This window comes from Zeus faber (genome assembly GCF_960531495.2).
Source record: "Zeus faber genome assembly, chromosome: 2".
NCBI classification, from domain to species: domain Eukaryota; kingdom Metazoa; phylum Chordata; class Actinopteri; order Zeiformes; family Zeidae; genus Zeus; species Zeus faber.
The window spans coordinates 17,885,153-17,905,334 of NC_137189.1; the positions used below are offsets into that span (position 1 = coordinate 17,885,153).

The window sequence follows — 20,182 nt, forward strand, 5'->3', positions numbered from 1 at the left end:
TGTATACAGTATATGTTATTGTTACACTAGTACCACATTAGTAGAGGTAATATTTGAATAAAGACATAGTGATTTCACCTAATATTTAGTATTCTCTGTTCTCCTGGTTCAATATGCTTGACTAAAGCTCAAATGAATTAGGGATTTTACATTTCATTCTTTCAAAGGAATGGTTTGGCGCCATTTCAATACTATGCCCACCCAATTTATTAGTCATGCAACATCTACAAAAATAGAATCTGTGACGCATATATTTCCCTGTTCTTACAAGTAACAATAAGTAAGGATACTGAGTCATTTTGGTGTACCTATTACTTTTGTTCATTCTAAAAAAAAAGATTCCTCTTTTATTACATCATGAGCAATCGATCATGTTTATTCTACAATAGAAAAAAAAACCCCAATGTTATCAGAAGTAATTGGCTAAAGCTGCTACAATAAGGAATCCTTAGGAATGCACTGAGACAGGAATTGAACAATAACTTCAATACAAATATTCCAGATATTGAAGAAGAGGTTAAAACAGTTAAAAGTACGAGTGGATTGAATCACTTTAAACTATTAACAGTGGGAAAGTTGTGGTTGTACACCCCGATACTATATTGTATTTTACTATGCTAGTGCATGGCTGGTCAAATTGTAAGACTTTCTAAAACATTTTAATGGCACAATTTTGACAAAATGCCAATGATTCAGTCCTGTGTTTCACGATGGAATATGAAACAGCCGTTAAAGTCATACACCGGGGAAAGACACTCTTTGTGACTCAGTTGCAAAGCCCTGAAGCCTTGCCCCCGCTGGCTCACTGTTTATTGAAGGTTTATTAATATTACATGTGTTTCATGTCCAAATTGCGCCAAATTCTATATTGCATTTCCTTGGGTCTCCAGTAATACTGTTCACCCGCCGGGTATGAGGTACATAGATCGGATGAACAGTTGTTGAGATAATCGAAGGACATACAGACAGAGATTCCTGCCTTTATAGTTGCATTAGATGATGCACTTTCGTTAGTACATTTATCACTTTGAAGCCAATTATAATTCAAACATTTTTCACATATCTTTTTAGTAGTCTTTATTAATAGTTTTTTTCTACTATGTAAGGCATCTTTCAGTACTTAGAAAGCCACTACAAATCTGAGGTATTATAATTATTATTATTAGTGGCAAAAAGACTGAAGATCAGAACAATAGAAATGGGTACATTCATTGATTTGTTTATTGATCGTCCCAGTGTAATTGTCACTTCACAAACTGTTTTTTTCCCCCCACACAAGGTTTTCAGTTTGTTTCCTTTCAACAACTCCATTAAAATATACATTTTAATATTAAATCTCAAACGACTTCAACAAATGTCCATGCACTCAAATGGCAGAACTGCTGTGCTTTGTGTTTATTTTCATCCTTCTCGCCATAATTACATTTTTGTTTTTACCAGTTGAGAAAGAGACTTTAGAATATGATCATTTAGCTGAACATCATCAGAAAAAGATGACAAAATTACAGGATTGGGGGGGGGGGGGGGGGGCAGGAATGGAATGGAACTCTGGTTTGAGCATTGTGATCCTTGTGTCAGTGTAAAGCCCAGCAACAGAAAAGAATGTGACTGACACCATTGTACCTACGACTTAGATTTATACACACATTAAACACAAACTTTTACTGCCTGATCTTGTCTTTCTGTGCCCATTAAATTATCTAACTGTGGCTTTGTATTGCTGAGGCCGATAGAGATTTTACGCATATTTCTGTGAAAATACAGTAAAGAACAACCTCAACATTAAAAAAAGATAAAATGGTGTCAGTAATTGATGGTGACAGTAATTGATGTTTATTGCTGGCATTTGAACAAGCACCCCCCCACCAAATAAGAGAACAGTTACATAACAGCAGCAAACTTAAGCTCGATTTAAGCCAAAGGTAAATTACAATAAGATGTATAGAGTGAAAATATTGCATATTTCTTGCTTTACCTTTATATGTATGAGTACCTTTTAAACACTTTGGATTGTTTGTCACTGTTCGTGCAAAGGAGTTTATTTTATTAGGCGTCACTTCATTAGCAATGAAATAAATAGCAAGTTTGTGCCCATTCCTAGCACTACAAAGCACTAGTGTGACACTTTTTTGCTACTGCAGTTATTCATCTTTCCTTCACTCTTTGTTTCAGTCATTTCAATTCACATACATTCTGAAACTTCTTACTGTGTGCGCAAAGCTTTTAGTGACATTAAAAAGGTGTCATTCCTCCTCCATAGCAGTCTAAATGAGTAGAGCTAAAGAGGTGAAGCAGTTATCATCCTCTTCAGGTCTTGGACCTTAGGTAATGTGCTGTAATACTTTCCCCAGGCTCCTTCATTGAAATGGTTTAAGATCGTAATGAATCTTGAATAGGGCCTAGCTAATGACTTCACTGAAACCAAAGCGCTCAAAATGACATTTAAGTGAACCACTGTAATAAAAGGTAACAGCATCACTGCAAAAATACAATTTTTGCTGAATTGTGAGACATTTCTTGGTGCTGGCTTGGAGTATGATAAAACATTGTGAGACTGTGTCAAATCGACCTTTGAAATTATATTAAGCCCTCAGAATTAGTTTTTTTTTTTTACACAATTACAAGTAGGCTATTAAACCAGCCGTGCAAATTTATCAAGACGGTGCACTTTAGGTTTCATTGAAAACACAAAAGCCCAACAGACTTGAACATCCACACGATTCTGCATTGTAGGCCGCCTGTCTGCCATGCAACCTTTATTATTTCAATGCTGTGGATGCCACCGAATCAGACTACAATACATTGTGTGTACTTTTTTTTTTTTTTTTTTAAATAACCAGCAGCACAGCTTGAGGTAATAGCAGCCTTTGCAGAATGTTAAATTGGCAAAAACAAAACAAAAAAAACAAAAAAAACAAAAACAACCCACAGAAGTTATCATTGTGCAAGTGAAACATTGGCCTTCAGCCAGCCCTAGACCATGAGCCTTTTCAGAGAATAAAATGTCTACTAACAGGGGATAACGTGAGTGTTCCTCCCCCTTCTCATAACAGGATCAAGTGACCCGAGAAGAACATGCTGTAAGCCATAACACGCCGGCCCGTCCATTTCTCATGTGATTATGGTTTGTTTGACAACAAACTTGTGTCTGGGGCCATGTGTTGGCTAAAATACCCAGGCCACCTAATCTGAACAATGCAAACAAGAGTCCCCGCCTGTACATGTACACACTTGTCTGTGTCTCTGTGTGTGTGTGTGTGTGTGTAAGCGTCGCCGTCCCGTCGGAGCGTCCATCCGTCAGGTGCGGGGACAACATGGGTCCGTGACCATTCACAGCAAAAGGCAACAGCTGACACAACTAGGAGACGGCCTGGGTCTTTTCTGCAGAGCAGCCCGGGTGGCGGTCTCAAACACCTCCCAGATGCCGTCCTTGGACTTGGCGGAGCACTCCAGATAGTCATAGGCGCCGATGCGCACGGCCATGGCCCGCCCGTCCTCCGGCCGCACCGGCTCCTGCTTCAGCCGGGACAGCTCGCTCCGCACGCCCTCGTCGTTGCGGAGGTCCTTCTTGTTGGCGACCAGGATGATCGGCACGTTCGGACAGAAGTGTTTGACCTCGGGCACCCACTTCTCGGGGATGTTACCCAGGGAGTCCGGGCTGTCCACGGAGAAGCACATGAGGATGACGTCGGTGTCCGGGTAGGAGAGCGGCCGCAGCCGGTCGTAGTCCTCCTGGCCGGCGGTGTCCCACAGCGCCAGCTGGACCTGCCGGCTGTCCACCTCGATGTCCGCCACGTAGGTCTCGAACACCGTGGGCACGTACACCTCGGGGAACTCATCCTTGCTGAACACGATCAGTAGGCACGTCTTGCCGCACGCCCCGTCCCCAACCACGACGAGTTTCTTCCGTATATCCGCCATTTGTTTCCCTCCGCACACACCCTAAAAACGAACCATCTGACTGAAGACAGCGCAGCCCCTCCAGCCGATCACGCTGCGAGCATGTGAGGCACCGACTTCCCCTCGACCGGCGCGTGTGACTTACCCCCCAAACTGATGTCGACGCGCTCCTGCGTTTTTTCTTTATAAAGCGTCCGGACGCTTTCTTAATATAGCGATCCAATCGGAACCGGGGAGGTGACATCACTGTTTGGGAAAGGGAGGAAGCGATTGGATCCCGAACACGCCCCGGTAGAGAGGAGGTGGGGGATTCGTGCTGCGTTCCGTACGGAGTCGGAGCTCTGAAAGAAATACCGCCGCGTATTTGGGAAGGCGCAAAAGGAAAAATCACATCCGGAAGTCTTGATTCCAAGTCGCCGTTTCGTGGGCCGGTCGCCCGGGATAAAAGTCTGACGACGCTTTAATAATGTCCAGCGACGAACTCCCCCTCGCGTGGGTTTTTTTATTTGGAAGTTCCTCCGTCTTGGTTTGTCAAACGAACACAAAATGTACCGCGGCAGTCCATGGTTACCCACTCGGAATTACCGATTTCCGAGTTGTATGGGAACGCTCCCGTCCGAAGTTCCCAACCGGTCCAAGCCGAGCGGCCGGGCCCACCTGGGAGCTTACAACGCGATAGGCTGTTGTACTTTTTTATTTGTATTGTTTTATTGCGTTCCTTGTCCTGATAAAAAAAAAATTATATTAGTTTCCCCGAAAAGGAAAAGAGTGTGCCACACAATATGTAAATAAATACACATACGCATAATTCGTTATCTGATTATTCAGTGATCGATTATATAACATATTAGCAAATAAAATAAATTCATTGAATTAAAGTAATTAATATGAATTACTTATGATTCCTAATTGTTTTGCCAGAACCTTAATTGTTAATACAAAGGTTTGTAGTCTTTTGTTAATTTTTAGTTTGATTGTATAATGCCATTTAAAAAAATGTTGGGGGGGGATTAGTGCATATAACCTTTTTTTTTAATCGTTCTTACTATTGCCTATTTTTATATGTGCTGCTGTAAACACTTCAATTTCACTCTTAGGATGAATACAGTGGCCATCTATCTATCTATCTATCTATCTATCTATCTATCTATCTATCTGTCTGTCTGTCTGTCTGTCTGTCTGTCTGTCTGTCTCTCTGTCTGTCTGGCCGTCTGTCTGTCTGTCTCTCTCTATCTCCATCCATCCATCATCCATCTATCTATCTATGATGGCATGGCATTCAACTGAATATAATCAGAAACAAATCCACGGTGCAAATTCGACAATTTCTGCAAATAAATAAATAACTGTATAAATCAATATCACTATGAATTAATGTATAAGTACATGTACACATGAATAGATAGCAGCGTGACACTGATAATAATACTGGTAATAATAATAATACTGGTAATAATAATAATAATAATAATAATAATAATAATAATAATAATAATAATAATAGTTATAATAATAATAGTAATAGTACTGAAACACAGCAGCGTGCGCTTCCACGCAGCTGACGCTGCTTAATAGGAGGAGCAGCGGGGACTCCGGCTGCATGTTGAGGCTGAAGCAGCAGCTCCACGCACCGAGCTTTTACTTTTGTGTCTCGGCTGCGGCGACAAGTAGGACCCGCTCTCTCCACACGACGAGGCGTGAGTACAGCGTGGGCTCGGCCTGGTCCGAAGCCGAAGGCCCGACGTGCGGATTGTTTTTATTCTCTGTGTTCGCCGTAGCCCCTGCGAGTGTTTCCTTTTGTTTAGCGGGTTAGGCCCCTGTGTGTGGAGCCTGGAGAGGGGCCATGTTTGACTGATGCTTCAGCTCAGCACCGACCCGCCGTGCGCTGTGTTTTTTATTACTACGCTGTTTATTTACACGCGTGGGGCAGGATTATATTTTACTACAATAACTATTAAACCGCTGCTCTATCCCGAACTAAATCGGATGAAGCTACTCAGTTAGCATTGTTAGCTAATTTAAGCTAAGCTAATAATAAACAGAAGGGAAGGGGCCTGCTAGCGCCTGGTGCAGTCGGGAGGAAACGGCACACAAACACGGCTGGTTTAGGCTTGCATTAAGGTACATTTTCGAAACTTATTTTTTGTTTGAAATAACCCACTGGCCCTCCGTGGCTGTTGGGAATGTTTTGTGTTTGAGAATTAGCGACGCGATACCACGGCAGGTTGTTTCATGTTGTAACGTTAGCTTTGGGCTACGTCGACCTGCTTGGGGGGGGGGGGGTGGGGTGGGGGGGGGGTGGGGTGGGGGGGGGGGTCTCTACGGTTACCCGATAAATAAGTCGTGTAGGTAGATATAGGCTGTTGTGTGTATTTCATTGTCACATACTCTAAAATTGTAATTTTATTTATTCATTTTAATATTTTGCCGTTTCAAGCCGCTAGTTTCGCTGGCTTCTCTGTATAAATAATTCAACGCTACATGTTCACCGGCTAGCACTGTGCTAACTGTATCTAGCAGTCACTGGTGTAGATGGATATTTACTTCATCCCCGGAGGGAAATTGCGCTATTTACTGTAGCTCGCATCAAAATAGTATGTCGCAATAATAAACTAACAAGGATAAAACATTTGGGAAATGGCTGTATACAATAGATCCAAAAAACAGGAAAAATCGACTTGAAATAAACTATACAATCGGCCAAGAAATGGCAATATTAAAAAAAGGGTGTTATCAATATATCACACCATAAACTGTTATCATTGGAAATGTTAATATGATTACCCATTACTTTTTTCTTTTGAATCTCTCACGATTATTTGTTTATTGATTTATTTCTTGTCTTCAAAATTACTCCTCAGTTATAATTGGGACTTTTTGGAAGATGTCCCACACACACCTTGTGTACACCTGAGAGAACTTACTCACATTAAGTTAGATTCCAGTAATTATTTTTATTTAATGAGACAGGGCTCTTAACTTTTCGATCTTCATATGTGCCCAAATGTACCATCCTTCAAAAGCTGCTTTATCGAATACACCTGGGGACAAATCAGTCTGTATGGCTGTTTTAAAAGGACAAAATACCTGGATACTTCCCAGCATTAAAAGTACACTCAGATTATTATGACACATTTAGTGTCTTAATCTCAAGGGCCTTCAATACGTTTTCCCTTTTTTTTAAACATTTATAAGTAATTTTAAAATCTATTCTTAACTGCGTCTGCCTGATTTACCTTGACAAAAAAGGGTACTGTCTTAAGCGTACATAATCATAGCTAATCCTGTTTTTCTGGATGACACTTACCGCGTGTTTGTTTATGGGATTATTCAAGTTCACCAAAAGCTAACTTTCTTGATTGGTAATTAATGGGTGCTAAACCGGTGTCTTCAGAAATGGTGTAAATCTTAACGAGAACTTGAGGTATTAAATCCCGACCTTTTGTTTCCTTGGCAGAAATTTAGACCATTGTAAATAAATTATATCAAATCAATGTTGTGAAAAATAATAGTTTATTATCACAGCTGCTCTGCTGGAACCAAACATTACCGGTCAGCTCTGGTCGTGTTTTAAACCTTGTGGCATGGTGTCTCCCTCTCCCCAGGCTTTCCCCTGGAATGAGCGTTCCATGCAGCATCCTAGGTATGAATGACGTGGCCTGGCAGGAGACAAGAGTTGGGATGCTGCATGCTAACGGTGCTCCTGAGACTGGGGGTGTCAGAGTCCATGGCGGAGTCCCCCTAGCCACAGTCGGGGGAGCCGGACAAGTTCCCGGAGGGCCGCACTTGCAAGGCATGGACAGGGGCACTCACCCCAACCCAGGAACCCCGCAGCCCCCGCTGAGCGGGCGATCACAGGACGATGCCACGGTGGGGTATTTCTTCCAGAGGCAGCCAGGGGAGCAGCTGGGAGGCTGCGTGCCGAGCAAACACCGCTGGCCGACCGGAGATGGAAACCACGTCGACCAGGTACAAAACGCAGCGCGACACAATGTTGTTCCGTCTAGGTGCAATGGATAGGCAAGACTTGCATTTCAGGAGTACGGTCAATATAAGCTTATTTTATGCTCTTATGAGTCCGACATGTGACTTTAATGCAAACACAATTGTAACACCATTCAGTTGAGATGAAAATGATTGGAATGGCAAACATATTTTCTTCAGACACCCACACCCCTCCCCCAATCTTGTGCGAATGACAATTTAAACTGTTAACTGATATTGACTAAGTCATTATTTTTTATGGATGTTAAAATATGTCTACTAATGAGGGCTGTGACAATAACTACAGTATTTAGCTCATTACGGTCCTGTGTATTAATATTGTCTAATTGACCATTAACATACGTGTTGGTTTACATAAGAATGTCACTAACATTTTAGCCAACATGATGCCAGAATAAACAGCAAGGTTTTCCCTACCATTATAAGACCATTGGAGGCGAACACGGTTCTTTGTATCGCTGTGCCCCGCTCCTCCAAATACAACAACTATAAACAGTGTGGGGATGGGGTGCGCCTCGTACACTCGTTAAGATTATTTTCGGGGCCTAATGCATGGAGAAGGGGTGATCAGGGAGAGAGAGTCACGGAGAACATGTCCCCAATACGCACAGCTTTGTTCCATAAGAAGACCTAAAATACATGTAAAATAAAAGCACCCTGTTTTGGCACGCCGATCGCGGGCAACCCATCGCTTGCGCGAATGTTCGCATTAAACATCCAAATCGACTGACAAAATACTGAGCCATGAACAGCCCTGGTGCCTAAGATGTTCACAGCGGTGGGGAGCGATGTCTCTACTTCAAGTATCAGCATGACAAAACCTAAACAGTACTTTGGCGAGCAAAGAATCTCCAAAATCGCGATTTCCTCCTTATCTTACGGGGTTTTTACAGTGACCACGATCATAGTCCCTGGCTGAGCTTTATCTAGGCTAGAATCCACAGTGGACTCTCTGCTACTGTTACTCCTAAAGATGCTGCATTCAAGTCAAGTGGGAATTTACAATCAAAACGACGGCATTATGTTTCACAAATGCATATAATGCATTAAATAAAAATGGGTAAAGATCAATGAATACTACAATCTCCATTTGTATTCAGGTTTAAAAAAATCAGAACTGTATTTCTAAATCCACAAATTAATTGATTACTTGCGTTGTGTGAACCATTTTACAAATTTATGTAACTGAGCTGAGTAAACAGAAAAAGAAGTTTGAGGCACATTTTTCTGTAATTTTTGGTCGCATGGCTTCTGTCCTCGTCTACTCTGTGTCTGAGTTTCACCGTGGGCCGGGCTCAGGCAGCGCCTACACACACGCACAGCGAAACAGGTGAAAATTAGGCTTGGGCATATTTACGATGCAATCGACCGCGATTGGCACTGATGACAGAAGATTTATTTATCTATCCTTTTATTTGTTATCGACCAGGGAAAATCGAAGCATTGAAATGATGTAAGTGCAGTTAACCGTGTTCTGAAACTTTTGTGTGTGTGTGTTACAGATTGTTTCCTTAGTTTTTTACTGTATGAAAAATGTAAACATAACTCAGAATTTGGAGAAAGTTTTTGGGGTTTTTTTTTTTGGTCCTCCAGACAGTGGTGCATGTGCGCAATCCGACTCCCGTGCCTGTCTTTTTATTTTAGATCTATTTATTTCTGTTCGTTTCCTACATGTATGGAACTTTTATTTTTTTTATACACAACTGAATTAAGGGACTGTTCCATTTTAGAAAAACTTTGCCTCATGTCTCCCCGTTGCTTTCTCTTGCTATTGGATTGGCTTAATTGAGTAAAAACTGGATGTTTTGTGGAAATACCTTAATTGTAAAAAAAAAAAAAAAATTCTATGGAATTTTGCATGATCGGCAGGCCTAGTGAAGATATTACTCAAGTTCGAGAGTCAATGATATTTGTTTTTTATTAAGAATATTTGAATATTTTTTTCACCTTAGTGTCTGAGTATGAAGAATTAAAAGCTGATTCATTTAAGGGGTGGGGGGGGGGGGGGGGGCAAAATGGTTTAAAAATGACTATCGTTTAATGCAATTATTTCTGGCACAATATCGTCCAACAAAAGTAGTTATCATGACAGGCCCAGGTATGATACTGGTACAAGAAGATGACAGACTATCCCCAATCTGAACACTCCACTTGGAAAGAGCATATTGGGCTCATTTTGCATTTATGTACCACTCCTATTCCAAGTTTTATCCCAAAGCTGCCCGAAGTCGAACTTGAGTTTACACTTTATATTCCACATTGGAGTGGGGGTACAACATCCTTGTTTCCATCCAAATTTAAGCGGAAATTTAAGCCAATATTTGAAGTGTTGCAACATTGAGAGTGAGATAGGTGAGTTTCCGTCTGTTGGTTTGGGGGAACGAATACATGGCTACCCAAATATTTATGTTCCAGTCTTAAATGCAGATAAATGGCTCTTCTGCACTAGTTAGACATGTATTAGGGCATCATTACGTTTTATTTTAAGCCACTATTATAGCGCCATAAAATGAACAATAAAGACAATTAAATTGTGATTGCAATTATTTGGATGACAATCGCCCGCTAAAATGTCATGATCTTGACAGTCCTGTTAGTTTTCTTCTCAAAATCAACATGCAGCCATCAGCTATTTAATTATTCACTTTCCTTATAAGTGACGAAATAAATTATTGTCCGAAGCCAAACTACTGCTTTTATGCAGTGTTATTAGCACTTTGTTCTATCTCACTGCACTGTCCGCATTTTTAGACAGTCTCTCAGTTCAACAATAGTTACTATATAACCTAAACACACTTTTATTAAATCACCTAAATGCTCTTTCACTTTCCAGTTAAACAGATAACCCACAAAGTTGGTCATGACTCTTAAGAGCCACAAATGGGCACAACGGCGCTTGTAATGATACTGTGTGATGTCATAAAATTAATTGTTCATACTGCTGCCATGTTAACTTTTGGCAGTCAATCACTTTGACAGAACAGCCATACAGTAAAACACAAGTCTATTTTCATGGGGGCCAATTTGGCTGGTTTAAACCGCATGGCTTGCTGGCATTGCAAATTGCTGCAGGAGAGCAACAAATCACTGCACATAGTCAATGTATTCAGCGTTTTCACTAATTCTAGATGAGGGGGATAATCTGTATCTAGGGCTTGAAAAATGTTACCTGGATTTGACATAATGTAAAGTGCCAGTATTATTGTTTGTATTAGTGGTCGACCTATAGGGGTTTTTCAATTGCTAATATTTAGAGCGGGGTGGCAGTTTATATAATGCCGACATTGTGTTTTATTTTTTTAACCCGATAAAATACAACAATTTAATAACAAATGAGACAATTGCTGAACTTAAATGAAGAATTATTCAGCACTGTAATTGTCTGCATCGCACTTATTAAAATAAAAAAAAAAATCTGTCTGGACTTAACAAATGTCCACAGGTAAACAACAAACCATACATTGTATAAATAAATACGTTGTCTATCATATATACAAAATCATAATATAAAAATAATAAACTGCCTCCAATCAAAGTCTGGCTGGGAAATAGTCTCCCAGTTACAGGAGTACAGGATTTATTATTGACTAGTCAAGTATTCACACAAAAACATCCAGTTTTTACTAAATTAAGTACCATAGCAATTGAAAGCCACGAGGAGATGAAGTGCGTCCACAGTGGACACAAGTTTTTTTTTTGTTTTTTTTTGGAATGGGACAATCCCTTAAACCAGTTGTTTTTTAAAAATTTTCATTTCATACATGTAGGAAACAAACTAAAATAAACCTTATCTAAATTGTGGTGCACCGCTGTCAAGAGGATAAACGGGGAGGCGGTGTGACGCGGCACAAGACAGTGGGGACACGCAGGCCGGCACGTGAGGGGGGGGGGGTGACCGAACACCTGCCCCCTGATGCCCATGGTGCCCCCCCTTCTTCTTCCCAAGAATGAATGGGCATCGAGGTAACGGATTTCCATGATCGGGATGCCTGCCACCATCGGGGGGCCTGTGATTTGTGAACCGCTGTGTGCTCCATTCTGTTATTGAACGGAAACTAAAAAGAACAGTGTCTAAAAAATCGTTTCATACAAGCAATAAGGAAAGACACCAAAATAAATAGATCTAAAATAAAAAGACAGGAAAATTGCCACGGGGAACGCACACATGATGTAGTGCAGTGGGGGGGGGTTCCACTCCAATTCTGAATTAGGTTTACGTTTTGCCTCGAATGCAAAGAATTTCCAAACAGCACTCCTGCTGTTTTCTTTCAAAACTGGTCGCGGAGGCTCTGCACTTGCCATATTAATGAGCTAACAAAGCAAGTGAGAAGGGGCGGGGCTATGTGGGCAAGGTGGAGGGGTGTGTGACTCGCTGTGGGAGCGAAGAGAGAGCGAGGAAAAAGCTGCTGGTACTGGTATATCCGTAGTGCGGAAAATTAGTATTAAGTGTTTCAAATATTCCGAATCTATGTATAGAAAATCGACTAGTCTGCAGACATTATTTTTTTAATTGGCTTTGTGAGCACAGGCATTGGCCGATGCTGATTGGGCCAATATTAGCATATTTTGAGATAATTTATTGGCCCACTGCTAGTTTATATTCAAAACTATTCAGCGGTACTGTCCAAGTACACCTGGGGTTGTATTCCCTAAAGGTCGCTTGAATTAGGCAGCGATAACCCATGATATCGCCGCTTATGTAAGCGGCAACTAGCAGTCTGAGCTAAGCAGGTTCTCTAAACGCTGCTTGGAGCTGAACCAGTCTGACTCAGTGGAGTCTGGATCAGATGGAAATAGTACGTGCGCTCTTGATATTTAAAGGATGAACCTATCAGTGGAACTTGATGTCCTTCACATCTACAGAGCAAGAGTTACTGATTGCACACAATATTTAAACACATGATTACTAAAAAGGGCGATGCTGCAGATTGATTATCAAAGGTGTAAACACGTCATTTGTTACTTAAACTGATCTAAAGCAAATTATCTTTACATTCCACAGTACAAAAAACTGATACAAAGCATATGCCCGCGTGCAATTTAAATTCAGGCTTTTCTAATGTATATATATATATTTTTTTTTAAGAGGACAAATTGGTGTAAATAATTGTATTGCGTGTACATATTGTGCACTTTGTGCCTCCTGGTCCGTGAACATCTTGTGTGCTGTTGTCGGATGGCAGTGCACAAGATGTTCATGGACTGATAATAAATAATAATTAAAAAAAAAAAAACATTTAAAGGTTGGGAACCTTTGCACTAATATAATAGCCTATAATATCAATTTACACCAATCAGCCTCAACATTAAACCACTGACAGGTGAAGTGAATAATACTGTTTTTTTTACCAAAATTAGCAGGTTTACCCAGGTTTTCTAAACTCTCAACTTTTAGGCGATTGATACCTTTCCCATTGCCAGGAGAAATGGCTTTTTTTTATTTATTTATTTTTCTGGTGTGTCTCAAACTGGTTGGAAAACGCCCGTGTCATGGTTCCGTTGTGATTGGGATCAAAACAGAGGAAAAATCCAGCGGCACCTTAAGACACACTCAGACAAGCTAAACATGTACTGTACACGTGGGGTATTAAAATAATTTTTGTATACATTTGCCTAAAATATTCCACATTAGTGCTTGCACAAGACCATGGGTCCTTATGTCCACAGAAATGATAACGGTTGCATATGTAGGTTGTAGACAAACGCCTTCACTGACTCCTTGCGTCACGTGTTTTCTGGCTATATTTTTTTCTAAGGACTTATTGCTGCTGATTCCAGCTTCGCCACCATGAAAACACAAACTGGAAACTCTTTGCTCTGCTCGGCAGCACTTGAGGCAAATTGTCAATTATGCGGAAGGAGGCAGATTTCATAATGAGTGATGCTTGCGCCCGCCTGGATAATCTCTGGAATCTAGCTGGTGCTAGGGATATTCGGCTTTTGGGTGAAATTTCAGGATGAACCTAAAATGCACTATAACCTTTACAGGTGAACTTAATTTGACCTTCTCTAAACTTTTGAATGCACATGTCCAACTGTTCAATGTTTCAGTACTTTTTGCACAACTTGCTGTTTTCTAACAAGGAGCTGAACGGCAAAATTCACAACAGGTGTTTGATCCATGAATCGACCAATACATTTCCTGGTTCAATTAGAATTGGTATTTAAACAGTCCTCTTCATCATGCTGTTCACATTTTGACATCATGAGACAAGACGACACCTAACAACTGATCAACAGTACCTGACCATTGCGAGGCTTCAAACAGGATGTTCTCAGAGGGAAGTGGCCACTGAGCTTAGAGTGTCACAGAGTGTCATCAGCAGCTTGCAACAGAGATACAGAGAGACATAGAAGTGGACGTCCTTTGGCAACATCCCACACTGATGACTGCTTCATTGTGAACAGTGCCCTGCGGAACCGGATGATGATGCCACTCAACTCCAGGCACATTTAAGGGAGTGGTCAGCATGGTCTGCGTGCTAGACCACTTTCAGGGGTACCTGACCACACCACCAGGCACAGGCATCATGCACGTCTTGCACGGGCCAGGGAGCATTTACGCTGGACGAGGGACCAGTGGTCTTTAGTGCTGTTCTCTGATGAAAGTCGATTCACGTTGAGCAGAAATGATGGCCGCCAACGATGTTGGACACATCAAGGAGAGCGCTATGCATCAGCCACTGTTGTCACCAGATGAGCCTTTGGTGGTGGTGGTGTTACAGTGTGGGCAGGTGTGTCTAGTCAATACAGAACTTCCCTACACTTTGTGAATGGTACAGTGACAAGCCCATACTACCTGAATAACATCATAAAATCCAGTCATTGTGCCCCTGCATGAACATCACAGGCCTCATTTCATCTTCATGGACGACAATGCTCCAACTCATCGAGGTTGCATCATTAGGGAACGGCTGCTGGAGACTGGGGTACCTCAAATGGAGTGGCCTGCACTTTTTCCAGACCTGAATTCCATAGAAAACCTATGGGATCAGCTGACTCGCCATGTAGAGGCTCATAACTCTGTACCCGAGGGCCGCTCTTCAAGAAGAGTGGGGCAGCATGAGACGTCGTTGTGACTACAGTGCAAGGGGTGACCCAATCTTCACAAATCTTATGGAAAAAGAATATAGTATCAAGATGGCCCCACTCCACAGTACCCTACCCTTTACAAGATATTGTTGAGCTTATTTGCATTTCACCATTTTCTCTCTCCTCTGCCTCACTGCTCTCAATCTCTGAGAGCAGTGCGTGTTCAAATAAAATCTGTTTAAAGATTGAGGCTTTTTATTCCTAAACTATTTTCTTTAGTGCACACACAGTCTGTCATGTTATACAAACAGGCAAGCACGCCTCATCACCTTGTGATTTAAAGTTATACTAGTGTGTGTGTGTGTGTGTGTGTGTGTGTGTGTGTGTGTGTGTGTGTGTGTGTGTGTGTGTGTGTGTGTGTGTGTGTGTGTGTGTGTGTGTGTGTGTGTGTGTGTGTGTGTGTGTGTGTGATAAAGCATTGGATGTAAAACCGTTTATGTTTTGGGTCAAACTCCAGATGGTATTGTTGCGAGTCTCGCATAGCCAAACATATCTCCACATTTTGTTTAAGCGCTGTGCCAGCGCTGCAGAAAGATCTGGGGGAAAACGCTCTCTCTTGTTTCTGTGGGGTTTTTTTAATAATCCCAATCATTTTGGGCGGCGTTAAGCCCAGGATGCAACAATGGTGCACTTGCAAAATAGTGTCTAGAGTGTGAACTTGTTTTGGTGGAACCTTTGTATGTGGGTAGGCGAGCCCTCCCTGGCATTAAAATGGCTAAATCACTGCAAAAAAAAGTGTGGGTGCTGGACACGACTCGTACGCTCGTTAAAATTATCATCTGTGCAGAACTCATTGAGAGGGGGTGATTGGGGTCACAGAGAAACATCCCCATTTCGCACAGTTTTGTTCCATACGATCATGTTTAATTCCATAAGGTAGCTTGTCGTATAACGTATAATGTAGCTTGAATGTTATTCTCCCTTGTAAGTCGCTTTGGATAAAAGCGTCTGTTAAATGACTAAATGTAAATGATAAGGAGACATAAAATAAAAACGCCCTGTTCTGGCACGGATGATGGATACCTGATCGCAGGCCCCCCCATCGCTGGCCCACGCATCTCTGTACCTTCAGAGAGGGAGACGGGTGCGCAAAATACACCCCCTCTCCAAGCCCAGCCTCGGGATGGTGCCCTAGGCTGCCGCCTATCCTGCCTATAAGAAGAGCCAAGCTGGCCCAGCCAGCTTACGGGTACAGCCCGAGCAAGTTGCATATTTCAATTTATATAAAGCTTTCTTGTGGATGCAATCCTGTGTAGTTTTCAGATCAGCTGTTAAAAGCAGTCTTTCGTGACTTATTTTCCTACACTTAAGGTTTACTGCCCCTGAGGTATATTTGTATGATTTAATCTTGGGATTTTTCCAGTACCGATTCACTTACCTTGCGATGTGATCTAAAGGAAACTGTTCTATTAACGCTTCATACAGTCATCTATTTCATGTGATTTGTCAAAAAATGTTGCATTTTGTTAACTTGTTAAAGGTCTTAAAAGTATTACATTTATCTCTCAGATGTCTTCAGACACCCTGATATAGTTATTTTAATGTCAATTTATGTTTAACACTCTTTAGTCTTTATATTGTTTTAATATAGGAAATTCTGTTATTACAGCATAATGGGGCTATACAAGCCTTTGACAACTTTGTTTTTTCTCTCATCCAAGCTACAGACTTTAATTGAATAGCCAGGTCTTAAGAGTAAAATTTAAAAAAGCTATACGTTATTTACTTGGCTTGATTTAACATTGAATTAAACCAAAGTCTTACACTCATAGTTGTGGAAAACTGTTCAACCAAGCTGGCATGTATGAAGTGAATTGGGATGTGTCTTATCATCTGGCCTGATGAAAAGGTAGATGCTGTTTAAGGAAGAGTGTCTTGCTCCAGATGCCCAAAAGGCAAGGAGAATTTGTTTAGCGTAAATGGTGTCATTGATATGGTGAAAATCAGTTTGGCGACATTATGTTCCTGCAGGTAGATATCACAACTTTGAGACTTGGTTACTTGAGTCACACAAGGTCTACTAAGAAGAGATATTGACATAGATATAATATTGAAATGTCTTTTAACTTCAACATAACCTGCCCTGGAGCTTATTTGGTGTCTTGCGTGAGTTATTGTGGTGATAGTCCGGTCAGCATTTCCATTATCCGGTAATTGCCATTTTTTGACCGGGAAAATCTGTTGATGTCTGACATATTTAAATCTCTCTGGTCATAATGTCAGGTGAAAACAATTCCTTCCAAGCACAATTTGAGTTAGTGCTGGGTGGATCAATTCAATTGGAGCTGGGGGGGACGACGACATGTTAATTTCTGCGCTCAGCAAGTTGCAACGGGAAGCCAATTGGTTTGGATGACCTAAAGCTGATCTGAAAGCTTCACCTCTGACCAATCATGTTTGTCGATATAGAACTAAGCCCCGCATGTTCAGCGAGACAAACTATCCCATCACTATAACTGGCATGTCCAACGTATTCTAGTCTGTTTTGCCTTTACCCTGTAGTGCTCCTCAAGCCTTCTACTTGTTACCTTCCTTTTTATTATCACTGGTATTAAACACAAAACCTGGCCAGTGATTTTTGTGTTATTCAGCTTTTTTTTCTCACTGTGATTTTTCAGGTCCGTGCTGTGGATGAGATGAACTATGACTTTCAAGCTCTTGCTTTGGAATCCAGGGGCATGGGGGAGGTAAGCCCACAACCACCACCAACATTCACAATGATGGCCTTTGTTTACGTGGTACTAACATGTCTGACGATGTTGGTCTGTTTTTATTTATTTTTTAAGCTTTTGCCAGCAAAAAAACTCTGGGACTCTGATGAATTGGCCAAGGATGGAAGGAAAGGAATGCTTCTGGGAGAGGAGTGGCGAGATAATGCGTGGGGAACATCTCGTGAGTTTTTCACATGTGGTGTGCTTTTCTTTTCATCAATCAAATATCCCACACACTGGTTATGTGACTAGCATTGCTAGAATGCTACTCTTTATTTTATATGTATTTTTTGCCTTCATAGTCAACTTTGTTTGTTTTTCCCATTAAGATCATTCAGTGTCCCAACCAATCATGGTGCAGAGGCGACCGGGCCAGAGTTTCCATGGGAACGGTGATGCTAACTCTGTGCTATCGCCTCGTTCTGAGGGCGGGGGTCTGGGCGTGAGCATGGTAGAGTACGTCCTGAGCTCCTCTCCGGGTGACAAGATGGACGGACGCTACAGGAATGGCGGCTATGTAAGTTGCTTGCTTTTCAACCCCCCCCCAAAAAAAACCCAAAACTGAATACATTAGTAGTTGAAAAATACTTTCAGCATATGTTTTAACATCTTGTGCTTCCAGGGTGGTGGAGATGCTGACCAAGATGGCAGGGAGAAGAGCGAAGTCCCTGAAAAGTCGTCTCCCTTTGAGGAAGACAAAAGCACAGAGTTGAAGGTTGGAGAGGAAAGTGATCCTTCTAAAGCCAATGGGAGAGGCCTTCTCAACGGCATGGACAGAGACTGCAAAGACTTCAAGTAAGCAAAGTTTCTTATCGCTGTAGCGGCCAAAATATATAGAGCCCTTATTTGTTGTTCACTAGGAAGTATTTCATTCTTTCAAAGCAAATCCCCACCCATTGCTCTTGCCTACACTGGGGGCGGAACAATAAGGGTTTTTTATTTTCATTTTAACACGTTTCCACACTATTAAAGTAGTTTAGTTCATGCTTTGCTTTCCCATTTATTTTTAATGTTTGTACTCCAATGTAAAATCCCAGCAGATGAATGACACAGGTGCTCATTTACAACTGCTGATGTTTACAAGTCATTAAGCCAGATATAGTATGTATTTTCTCTATATATTTGGTCTTCATAATTTACCAGCTTTAAATGATCTGATTTTTGCAGGCACCATGTTTAAAGGGGGGTTGATTGAAAGTTCTTGATGTGTGGGGTTCCTTAATGTTTGCTCATCTAGCCCAACCCCCGGAAGTCGCCAAGCCTCACCAACGGAGGCCGTGGAGAGGATGGGACCCAGCCAAGCTGGTCTGGAGATGATGGGACAGCACCAGCACCACCCCCACGCCCATCCCCATGTTCACACCCATGCCCACACCCTCCAGCAGCAGAACCCTGGCCAGAACAAGGCTCCTGCCGAGGACTTCCAGAACCACGACACTCAGGGTATGGGGGGCATGGAGCAGCAAGCAGGAGTAGAGTCCCTCCAGTTTGACTATGCTGGAAACCAGATCCAGGTGGACTCCTCTGGGACCCCCGTTGGCCTGTTTGACTACAACTCCCAGCAACAGGTCTGGTACACCGCTACATGTTTCTCGTTATTATCGTATGCATCCTTTCACTGAATAAACTTTTATGTCCCCATAGTTGTTCCAGAGATCCAACCATCTGACTGTCCAGCAGCTCACTGCTGCCCAGCAACAACAATATGCGCTGGCTGCCGCACAGCAGCAGCATCTTGGTAAATGAGCTGCCGCATCTATCACTTTTTATACTATAAGGAAACTGCTTACAAGCACGTTTTCTTAATTTCATACTCAAACGTGGACCTTTTGGGATCAGTTTTGCTACTTGATATGCACTAATTTGGCTCTCCATGTTTTTGCTATTCCCTAGCTGGCCTTGCTCCTGCATTTGTGCCAAACCCCTACATCATAAACGCCGGCCCTCCTGGAACTGACCCCTACACTGCTGCTGGGCTAGCGGCAGCAGCCACGCTAGCAGGTTAGAACGCTGGATGTTCAGACGTTTTTAATTGGATTCTGTCATACAGCAGGGACGCCACAGTGAGGAATTTTTCCCGTTGGTTAATAAACTCATGACAACATGGGTGTTACCGGTAACAGTAGACATTTTACAACAGGGGGAGAGGGGTCCCAATCTTTTCCTGATCTAAGGTATCCTAAAGCCTTCTCTCCTCTCCTCCCGTGATGAACAGACTGTGTTGTGACTGTTGTGCACACACGAAACAGACACCTCCACTTTTGCAGCGTTGCTTTTGTACTGACTAAGTAGTGATAACACGCTGATTATTTTATGAATGCGATTTTTTTTTTTTTTTTTTTTTTTTGTGAGCGTCAGTGCTGATACACAAAAATTAACTAAATGGGTTTTATTTCTTTGGAAAAGGGGGAAAGAAAAAATAAGCAAAACGACGGTGGGGGCAAGTAATGTAATTGGTGTATGCTTGAACACAG

At 41.9% G+C, this 20,182-nt stretch overlaps 2 protein-coding genes across 4 annotated transcripts in view; one reads left to right on the forward strand and one right to left on the reverse strand.

Annotated features, from left to right (window-relative positions):
* Positions 1-899: 899 nt before the first annotated feature.
* LOC307248029 (rho-related GTP-binding protein RhoB) lies at positions 900-4,039 on the reverse strand. The gene has a single exon (XM_080024219.1). It carries the CDS (start codon positions 3,919-3,921, stop codon positions 3,331-3,333), a length of 591 nt encoding a protein of 196 aa, XP_079880345.1. The 5' UTR covers positions 3,922-4,039; the 3' UTR covers positions 900-3,330.
* A 1,441-nt stretch (positions 4,040-5,480) lies between these two features.
* Positions 5,481-20,182, forward strand: part of pum2 (pumilio RNA-binding family member 2) — a 32,908-nt gene continuing 18,206 nt past the window's right edge. For 2 of the 3 annotated variants that reach the window (XM_080024356.1, XM_080024358.1), the window contains exons 1-9: positions 5,481-5,597; positions 7,506-7,869; positions 17,616-17,684; positions 17,784-17,889; positions 18,038-18,225; positions 18,331-18,503; positions 18,946-19,276; positions 19,353-19,446; positions 19,602-19,709. In XM_080024356.1, the coding sequence (XP_079880482.1) occupies positions 7,519-7,869; positions 17,616-17,684; positions 17,784-17,889; positions 18,038-18,225; positions 18,331-18,503; positions 18,946-19,276; positions 19,353-19,446; positions 19,602-19,709 (1,420 nt within the window). In that variant the 5' untranslated portion in view covers positions 5,481-5,597; positions 7,506-7,518. Of the gene's footprint in view, positions 5,598-6,016; positions 6,022-7,505; positions 7,870-17,615; positions 17,685-17,783; positions 17,890-18,037; positions 18,226-18,330; positions 18,504-18,945; positions 19,277-19,352; positions 19,447-19,601; positions 19,710-20,182 lie in introns of those variants that run through there. The other variant, XM_080024357.1, reaches the window with a different exon arrangement.

Bases quoted from the DNA above. Each gene is read 5' to 3' on its own strand.
- LOC307248029 (XM_080024219.1), bottom strand. From the start codon at position 3,921: ATGGCGGATATACGGAAGAAACTCGTCGTGGTTGGGGACGGGGCGTGC.